Raw genomic sequence first — 9520 nt, forward strand, 5'->3', positions numbered from 1 at the left:
TTCTTTCCTTGAACATTTTAATTGGGGTTGAGGCAGAGGGGTTTGGGTTTTGTTTAAAAAACCCAAAAGCCATCTGTTGGGATAAAAATATCAATCTGCTTTCTCACAAAAGCTTGTGGCAGTTATTAGTCCCGGTGGAGGGTCATGGCACAAGCCTCAACTTTCTTGTGAATACAGTCTGAAAACCAGGCTCTTGAAGATACAGATAGTATATCCTTTCAAGCAATAACGAGTGTGAGAAATCCACTGTTCTGGGATCTGATCTGCCAGTTTTCACTCTCTCAGCATGGATATCCTCTTGGAAAATTTATTCACTGGCTAAGGACGCAGTGTCACCCAACAGTGTCTCTGCTGCACACAGGAAGAAGAGGAGGGGATGAGAGTGAACTCCCCTTTAGGGCAGTGCTGATCTGTCCTTGTAGGTCCAGGGAGAGAAAGGCAGAGCCCTGTCCTCTGCGGCACAGTCCTCTTCGCCTGGTGGCCGAATCTTGAGAGCTGTCTTCAGCGGTTGAGGAAGAAAGACTTGATGCTCTGGAGGATGTGGTACTTTTGCTTCTGCCTCAGCTTTTTGCGGATGATGGGGATCCAGACAAGCCCACACACCAGCAGCATGAGGCCAAGCGAGAGGAAGGCTGGCCCACACAGTTTGAACACCTCCTTGGTCGTGTTGTTCATGCCCCCTTTTTGGTCTGCGGTGAGGCAGGTCAGGCTGGTGAGAGCCACTCCAAAGAGGAACACGGCTCCACCCACTGAGATGACGATAACGGGCTTGTGGTAAATGTCCCACTTGTTCTGGTGAGGAGCATTCCAGGTGGACTCACTTCGCGAGCTGATGCACAAGGTGCTGGCTGTTTGGCTGGGCAGCAGGTCCTTGTACTCGGGGGACTTCTCTCCCTCCTCTGTTTCTTTTGGCTGGGTTTCCATGGTTACCTGTTATGTAGACTCAGGATGCTAAGGCCTATGGGGGGGGGGAGAGAGAAATAGACCAAGGAGCAGGTTATTTGGATAGCTGTATCCTTCACTCTCACCCAAACTCTTAGGCTAAGATTTATCTACATAGCTAATGGGTGTGACTGGCTCATGAGCTTGGCTGTCCATTGTGTCTGTCACAGGCCCAGTTTAGACCATAAGGGAAGGTCAGCCTCACTAGTTCTGACCTTCCACATGTCCTTTCTTGGTAATAAGGGCTCTGGCCTCAGTTCCTATGACGACAAACATACATAGTTCAAGTGGTGAGCCCGCTGTGGAAATCCACTCAACACATTTCTAGTACCATACTATTTTCCTTCCCAGCTGGGGTCAAGGAGAACCTGTCATTGAGAATTAGGAGCAGAAGCCAGATTTGCATAGTCCTAAATGGAAAGCCCTTGTGATAATTATGGGAAAATCTTATCCCATTCTGAAGCAAAACTGTTTACAGAGATGACCAGCTGGCTATCGTAGAAATTCTCATGGAATTGCCCCGCTTCATTCACTCACTTTTTATGAGGCATCTACATGATGTTGTAAACCAAAGATTGTCACTCTGTTTCTTTCCCCTCTATGGTTCTTCTGTCTTTTCTGAGACTGCAAAAAATGCTGACTTCCCCCCTGCCTCCAGAAGGATGGAAACTGAGCTCAATCTCCACAAGTGTAAGTGCCCTTAGCACTATTCCTCTGGCTTTCTGAAAGGGCAGGATTTTGACATGTGCATTGTCAAATGCCACCTGAGGCAGTCGTATCACTCTGCCTAATGGTAGAGCCCTGGAGTAGACCCAGGAACCGCCCACCTGGAAGCAGCCTCAATGAAATCAGATTAAAGCATGAGCATCTGACCTACACTGATTTGCTAGACTACGGGCAGGATTAAACTAATGGCCCATTTGCACTTTCGTTCATGCCATGATTTCAAGTCATAAATCTGAAAAGTTTTAGTTTTGTCTCACCACTTTTCCCAGGAAAAACCCACTGTTTACAGTGGTAACTCGGGTTAAGTACTTAATTCGTTCTGGAGGTCCGTTCTTAACCTGAAACTGTTCTTAACTTTAGCTAATGGAGCCTCCCGCTGCCGCCATGCTGCCAGAGCACGATTTCTCTTCTCATCCTGAAGCAAAGTTCTTAACCCGAGGTAATATTTGGGTTAGTGGAATCTGTAACCTGAAGTGTATGTAACCTGAAGCGTATGTAACCCGAGGTACCATTGTACTGCTGAATCAGAACAACTGCCAATGGGGCTTCCCGCGGGTTGTTTTTTGCTCCAATTCAGCAGTAAAGAGCAAGTTTTTGTGGGAAAAGCTCTGGGGCAAAAAATAGCTCTTAGACACAGAGCTCTAAAGTGCAGACCATACCTGGAAAGCATGGAGGAAAGGTAAGCGTGGATAAGCCCTTTCTTGTGCGCAGAAACCTCTCTTTTTTGCATTGCTGTCATCTACATACAAAGGTAAGAATCAAGTACATTGCCCTGCCCACTTTTGCCTTTGGCCACACACCCCACCACTGGCCTGTGGCCCCCAGAAGGTTGATCATAAGAGTATGTGGCCCTTGGGCTGGGAAAAGTTCTCCATCCCTGCCGCAGCCCATGAAACCAATTTTTTTCCTGCTAGCCTTTTGCCAAGCGAAGTTTCGATCTCTTTTGTTAGTGGTGCGTACGTGCTGTAGATGAACTCACCATGGGTAAGGATTGTTGGCTTAGTCAAGTCACTGTTGGGTTGAAGTTCAATTCCTGGCCTCTTTGTGCTTCTGGGGAGACACAGAAACATATACAGAGAGCTTGATATGCAGCAGAGGGCTGTTACAGCTTCCACCATCCATTCCTTGATAGCTGTGTAGATATTGTGAGTCACAGCCAAAGCCAACTTCACGCTATCTTCTAAAACTGCAGTTCTGAGCAGCCCTGCCCTGGAAACAGAATGCAACGTCCAGCTGGTGTTGGAGGCAAGAGATCCTCCTCAGTGAGCTCCCTTAAAATGTGAGGGGTACTGCCTTTCATTCATCTGAGGGCTGCCCATCCCAGTGGGCTGGGGTGCATGGTGACAGTAGGGCTGGAGTGCCAACATGAATAAAATTGGGGGGGGGGGTAAGTAAGCCCCACCCCAGATAATGAATCACAATATGTGGTTACACACATCGTTTGAATGGCAATGCCTACCAACTTTCTGTGGGGAGCTGGCCCCCTCAAATATTTTTGGGGGGAGGGGGTGAAGTAATGTCAGCCCCTAGGAGCTGTCTCCTATGCCATAGGTCTGAGGACCAGAATACAGCATCCCCACACTCCTTTTCACCCCACCTGCACTTACATGCTCACTTTAAAGCACTCAAGAGCATTATTTGTTCTCTTGGCAGGTACCCCTCACCCTGGAACATGATAGATTGCCCTAGCAGCCCCTATATCACCATCATGGAAGCCTCTGGGAGCTCCCATTTTCCAACAGAAGGGGTACTTAGCCACTCCAAGACAAGCAGACCTGCTTGAGATTGCAAGCTGTGAGGAGCTGGCCAGGTTTCTTGGGGGAGAAGTAGTAAGTTCAGCATTCTCAAAACAGGCAACAGCAGTGATTGGATAGAGCAGTTGTGCTGGCTGGGGCTGATAGGATTTGCAGTTGAAACATCTGGAGGGCATCAGGTGGATGAAGGCCAGGCAAAAGGCTTTCTCCGACAGTCACAATGGGGCCACCCAAGCCTGCCCCAGAGCCATATGTGCACTGGTGTTCCACTCATGGCTGCCACCCAGAGGTGGTACCAGGGCTTTGCATGGCTTTGCTGGCGTGACAGCCACACCTGGGTCTGTTTCACTTTAATGGTGCAGTAGTAGATAGGTAGCCGTGTTGGTCTGCCATAGTCAAAATAAAAAAAAATTCCTTCCAGTAGCACCTTAAAGACCAACTAAGTTAGTTCTTGGTATGAGCTTTCGTGTGCATGCACACTTCTTGCACACGAAAGCTCATACCAAGAACTAACTTAGTTGGTCTTTAAGGTGCTACTGGAAGGAATTTTTTTTATTTTAATGGTGCAGTTTGCCAGGTGGCTGCTTTGTGCCTTGAGAAACTGAGGGAGGCACGCACTGCTTACACACCACACATTCAAAGCAAATTCAAAGCGCAGTTCCCTCCAAAAATCCTGGGAACTGGGATTTGTCAAGGCTACTGGAAATCATAGCTGTGCAAGGGGTGGAATTACAGTCCCGGGATTCTTTTGGCACTGGTGGTGGGAAATGTTATTTAAATATATATTGCGCACGCAACCACACAACTCAGCAAGAAAGCGAAAGGGAGGACCTCCTTCTCAAAAATGCCCAAGGGATTCTTCCCCATCACTGCACTCCCCCACCTGCTGCTCTTCCGCCAGGGCGCACACAATGTCCGTGATATAATTAAGGTGATTATACAGGCTAAGGGAATGAGAAACCATGATAGGAACATAGATGATAACGACGGTGTTTTGAAGTGTCTTTCTGTGGACCAGGAACACAAAGGATCTGTTCAGTCCAGTTGATGTGCATTGTACTCTTTGTTCTATTGAGCCTGTATTTGCACTGCAAAACATTCCATTTCCTGGACATTCCCTGCTTATGAACAGGAGATCCCTCTATTGTGCATTCTACATAAGAGAAGTCCTCCCACATATCACAGACATATTTTAGCTTATTGGTCTGTCTGCTGCTCGCGTTTTATACCATATTGTGCTGTCTTTTATCCCCCGACTCCTGTTTTAATGTTTTCGCTAAGTTAGCTGCTCTGAAAGGGCAGGATAACAAATCCTCAAATAAGTAACTATCCACAATTTGCAGCCCCTTTTCTCTGTTTGTCTTGGGGAACTAGAATGAAACACACCGATAGGGAACTTAGGAAGAGTGGGGGGATGGGGGACGGACATAATTCAAGGGGACAAAAGCACACAATTCTGACTAGAGTTGATCTTTTTTCATTTAAATAGCCTGGCCTCATTAATTCAGTATCATTGTAGAGTATGAGTTGTTCAGTGCCATGCAAAATGGTTATGCAAAGAGTCTGGCAAGGTTGGTTTTTATCAGCAGGAGACTGATCACACAAACACACACCCTGCACACACACAATTGCACTGGTCAAAGTGGTCAAGTGGGCACATATGGGGTGAGGCAATTTCACAGATAAACTGGTCCCAAGTTGCTAACATGCCTTTACATTACACGTGTAGTTCGACAGCCAGCTCTTAATGTGCCCTGGGCAGTTGTACTTGCAAGCAATTTCCCTTTTCCTTTGTGGGGATCTGCAAAGAGTTGGTTTGCGATCCACTCCTCCTATTCTTTACATGTTGCTGGTGTGGTGTCTGATAACCAGCTGAGAAGTGTCAGACAACCTTGAAAAATGAGGGTCTCCTTGTTGTATGGACTTGATGTGCCAGCCATGAGATTATAAGAGACATCCATTTATATCAGGGATGGGGAACCCACAGTCCTCCAGATGTTGTTGGATTCCAACTCCCACCAAGCCCAGGCATCTTGGTCAGTGGTCAGAGGATGATGGGAGCTTTAGCCTAGCATCATCATATGGAGGTCCAGAAGTTCCCCATCCCTGACTTACAATGCATGGACTGTGACTTTCCTTTCTCCCCTTAGCCTCCCTTGACAAAGTCCAGTCTCAGTCTCCACTCTCACCTCATTTTCCTAGCGGTAAGTTGGGCAACAAAAGACACAAATTATGCAAAAAGCAAGAGACCCATCTTAGCTGAACCCCATCCCAGTGTGAATGGGCCTCAACTTCTTCTCCTGCCAGTTTCCCCATAGGAAAGTCAGGCAGGGAGATCACATCACCCTCCTTTCAGCCAGTGCAGCCCTGCCTTGATCTTCTCTTTGATCCTGGTTTTCCTGGTAGGAAGAGGAGTATTCCTGATATTTCTGGAGCTCTTCTCGCTACACCTCCCTTCCCATCTGCCTTCTGTTTCTTGAAGGAAACATGAAAGAATTGAGAGTAAGATTCCTTCTCTACTGGTCAGCACAAGCCTCTGCCTCACCTTCTACTGGATTATAGCCTTCGGGGGATGCCTACCTAAATCCTTTGGGTAGATCTTGTGGGCAAATTTGTGGATGTCGGCTGCCCAGTGCCATCTTGCTGGGAAGTCTATTGTTCTTTCCAGCTCTGCTACAGTGGTTGAAGAAGTGTGCACTGTGCCTTGGGAATGTGTGTGAGAATGGCTTTAACCGAGCCCCAGACCCTTGGACAATTGAGAAGTGCAACCCCTTTCAGGAATCAGACTGCAGGCCTCTTGAATCACACAGGCCCAGCATTTATTTGCAAGACTTTTTTTCAGCAATGCAAAGTTGCGAAATATGCAAAACCTTGCCTCGAGACTGGAAGCAAGCCTGCAAACTGGCTTCGTTAACTGGTGGTGAGCAGGAGAGGCAAGCCACATGAAGTGGGCTAGTGTTTCAACCTCCCTCCCTCCTTCTCTGCTTCACATTTTACACTCCCACAATTTCATAAGCACCTGGGAGACCGGAAGCACCACGAGTCTCTCTTGCAGCATTCTGACCTTTCCAGAAAACCTTTGTAAGATGAGAATGCCTGGTGCCCCCTCCCAAGCCTTCTAAATGGTGTGTTTGTGGGTCCCCTTAGTGGCCTGGGGCTCCTGATATTGGCCTGATCCTGATGACTTTTAGTGAAGCTGGCCATGCCCCAGGGAGGTTTCTCTAAGAAGTGGAGGGATGGGACCTGGGGACTGGCTGAATCCGCCCTCACTAATTCCACACCCCTTTGGGAGTCAGAAAGTCAAACCTGCAGCCATCCTGCTGCCCTGTGTAGGTTTCTCCACAACTAGAGCCAAAGAGTGAGGAAGGACCAAGTTTCCTAATGCATCTGCCTTGGATTTGAAACTGTTTTGATTTGTGAAATTGCACTATATTTATATTGTTGGTATTTTAAAAATTGTTAAATGGCTTTAAGTCATTTATTGGAAGTGAATAAACGTGGGCAAGTGGCAACGTAACTATCACAGAGATGCCCGCCATGCACCAACCCTTCTCCTGGCATGCGTGGCCTGGCACCTGATTTTCCTGGTCGACCCCTGCCAACATCTCCCAGGTAGGGTTGGGAGAGGCCCCTGCCTGGAACCCACGAGAGTCGCTGCCAGTCAGGGAAGACGATAGTCTGACTCATCAGGCAGCTTTGTATATTCCTCTGCGTGAAGGAAGTAGCGGCTCAGGTCCACTGAGTTCAAAGGAAAGAGCCACTGGCTGAGATGAAAGTGGGTGAGAGCTACCCAGGATAACCTGAGCAAGGCCGGGATGATCTGGAAGCCTTCCCCTGCAGAACCACCATCATGGGAGCCAAGGCTTTCCAACAGGGAGTGCCCAAGTCTTGGAGCTCAGGAAGCTACTCATCATGACAGCAGCTGCACCATTCCTCACTCTCCAGCCCAGGATGCAGCATCTCACTCCATTCTGCTGCGAGAGGATGATATTTACATCAGGCAGGATTAACCTGACTGTGCAGTTCTTGCCTGGCAGGGGACTGAGCATCTGAGTCTCGTCTCAGAAGTGGGGCTGCCACACACCCACACACAACCAACCTGTGCAAGTCAGATCTACAGTTCTGTGTTGGTTTTCTCCCTCCCTCCGACCCCCAGATCCACGCAGTCCCCACACATCTGCCGAGAAACACAGAGGTAGGCTACATGGCCAGTCTACCAGACTCCCTTTTCCGGGTGCCTCGAGAAAAAGTGCTCATGCCTTTCCTGGGGAAACTTCACGAGTTCCCAGCTCCCCCACTTTTTATGTGGGGTGGTTGCTCCAGTGCACAAAAGGTTTTGCCACTGATTATCAGCTTTTTTTGCCAGAGAGAATATGGGTGGGACTCAGACCTGTTTATTGCACTCCCAGCCTCTTTCAGCCTGTGCAGGGAGTGACTATTATGCCAACTTCAAGGTCCATTTATTTAGCTCCAGGCAAATGTGAAAGAAACCGCCCAGCGGAGATCTATTCTGAGACGGGAGGCTCCTCCAGCTCTTGTTGGGTACTGAAAATTCAGAGCTTGGGATGCAAAGCTCAGCCTCTGGGATCCAGGGTACCCCCCCACCCTCCAGCTCCCTGCCACAAAAAGAGCCCAGGCACCCAGTTCCAAGAGAGAAAGTATTTCTACTTACATGACCAGAGGCTCCCTGCAGTTGGCTTGCTGCTCTGCTAAGGCATGGAATGTGTCCTAAGTGGATGTTGCGATTTCCCTAAGTAGCTTAGCGTCCAGGCTCAGATAACCCCCCTCTGATATCATCTGCATTGAGTGGCTCATAAAACCTGGAGCATGTTCCAGCTCAGATGAGCTCACTCACTCAGCAGCCAATGGATTGCCTTAACCCTTCGCTGGCCAAAGCTCCAGCACATGGGATGAGCCTACAGGACGAGCTGCTTTTGTTTAACAGACAACAGCTGCATGGGCCATGGATGCAGTACAAAGGAAGGGCAGGAGTGGATTGTGGTGCCGGAACAGGTTGGGCAAGAGAAGGAGCATCAGCAATGGGGGGGGGGGGAGTGGTTCTGACAATTTAAGATCATTGAATGTGAACCCCCATTCTCCCCTTCCTTGCATGTATTCTAATCTGTGGCTTTCACCAAATAGGCATTTTTCCAGCTTTGTACCTGTTTCACATACCTGGGTCCAATAAATAGTGTTTTGAAGCTGTAGGAATATGGATAGGTTCAGTGGCGTCTAAAGAAATTCAGTTCAGTGCAACATATCTGGAACAGAACCAAGCAATTATGTCCATCTCTAATATTATTTAAATTGATGTGAAGTATTTGCAAGCCACCTTTTAGGACAAGGGTGAATAATCTTTTTCAGGCCAAAGCGTGCATTCCCACATGCTAGGACCAGGAGGGGCCAGAGAACCATCTGTGTTCTCTGTCCAGACAAGCAAGATGCCTTATCAGAGTTTAAGGACACATTCCTGGCAGGCAAAAACATTTGGGGGCAGAGCAGAGTCAGAAAGGGATGCAGTAAGGGGAGACTTGTAGGACCACATTTGGGCCTCAGGCCTGAGGTTCCCTAGCAGTTTTCGGATAGGAGTGAAGAACCTGCAGCTCTCCAGGTGTAGTTGGACTGCAGCTTCCATCAATCCCAGACAGCATGGATAATGGACAGGATCCATGAGAGCTGAAGTCCAACAACATCTGGAGGGCCACAGGCTAGTTGCCTCACTTTTAGGGTAAAAGCTGTCCAAGCTTCATTGCACCCTCCAGGGCTATCCCACAACATGCCAAATGCAGTTGGCCCACTTCAGTTAACGCCTGAATAAACCCTTTCTTTTCTTTTCTTTTGTTATTAATAGAATCAGTGGGGGGTGGAGATATAAAAAGAGGCAGGAAAGCTAATGTATCAACACCTTGTTTCTTGCAGTGAGCCCTGTGGGCCAAAATATGTGAAGAAACATTGCCAAATACATTCAAACCCTTCCAGGATTCCCTCTACATGTTAACAGCTCACTCGCCCAGGTACCAATAACTTCTGCTTCCCACTTCAGAACAGATGCACTTTAGGCACCAGTTATGTGTGGAAAGCCAGCTGCCTCCTGTTTC

The 9520-nt window shown here is 48.2% G+C and overlaps 1 protein-coding gene across 3 annotated transcripts; it reads right to left on the reverse strand.

Moving 5' to 3' along the window:
- Positions 1–8311, reverse strand: PIRT (phosphoinositide interacting regulator of transient receptor potential channels). 3 transcript variants are annotated; one of them, XM_083487743.1, is made up of 3 exons: positions 8095–8302; positions 2648–2718; positions 1–958 (listed from the first exon to the last, which is right to left on the reverse strand). In XM_083487743.1, exon 3 carries the CDS (start codon positions 922–924, stop codon positions 502–504), a length of 423 nt encoding a protein of 140 aa, XP_083343869.1. In that variant the 5' UTR covers positions 925–958; positions 2648–2718; positions 8095–8302; the 3' UTR covers positions 1–501. The 3 variants fall into 3 exon arrangements, with proteins under 3 accessions (XP_083343869.1, XP_083343870.1, XP_083343871.1); XM_083487744.1 differs by lacking the exon at positions 8095–8302 and adding an exon at positions 4306–4567; XM_083487745.1 differs by lacking the exon at positions 2648–2718 and having other exon boundaries at positions 8095–8311.
- Between the last annotated feature and the right edge of the window lie 1209 nt (positions 8312–9520).

This window comes from Podarcis liolepis (assembly GCF_965112155.1).
Source record: "Podarcis liolepis genome assembly, chromosome: 2".
In the NCBI taxonomy this organism is placed as follows: domain Eukaryota; kingdom Metazoa; phylum Chordata; class Lepidosauria; order Squamata; family Lacertidae; genus Podarcis; species Podarcis liolepis.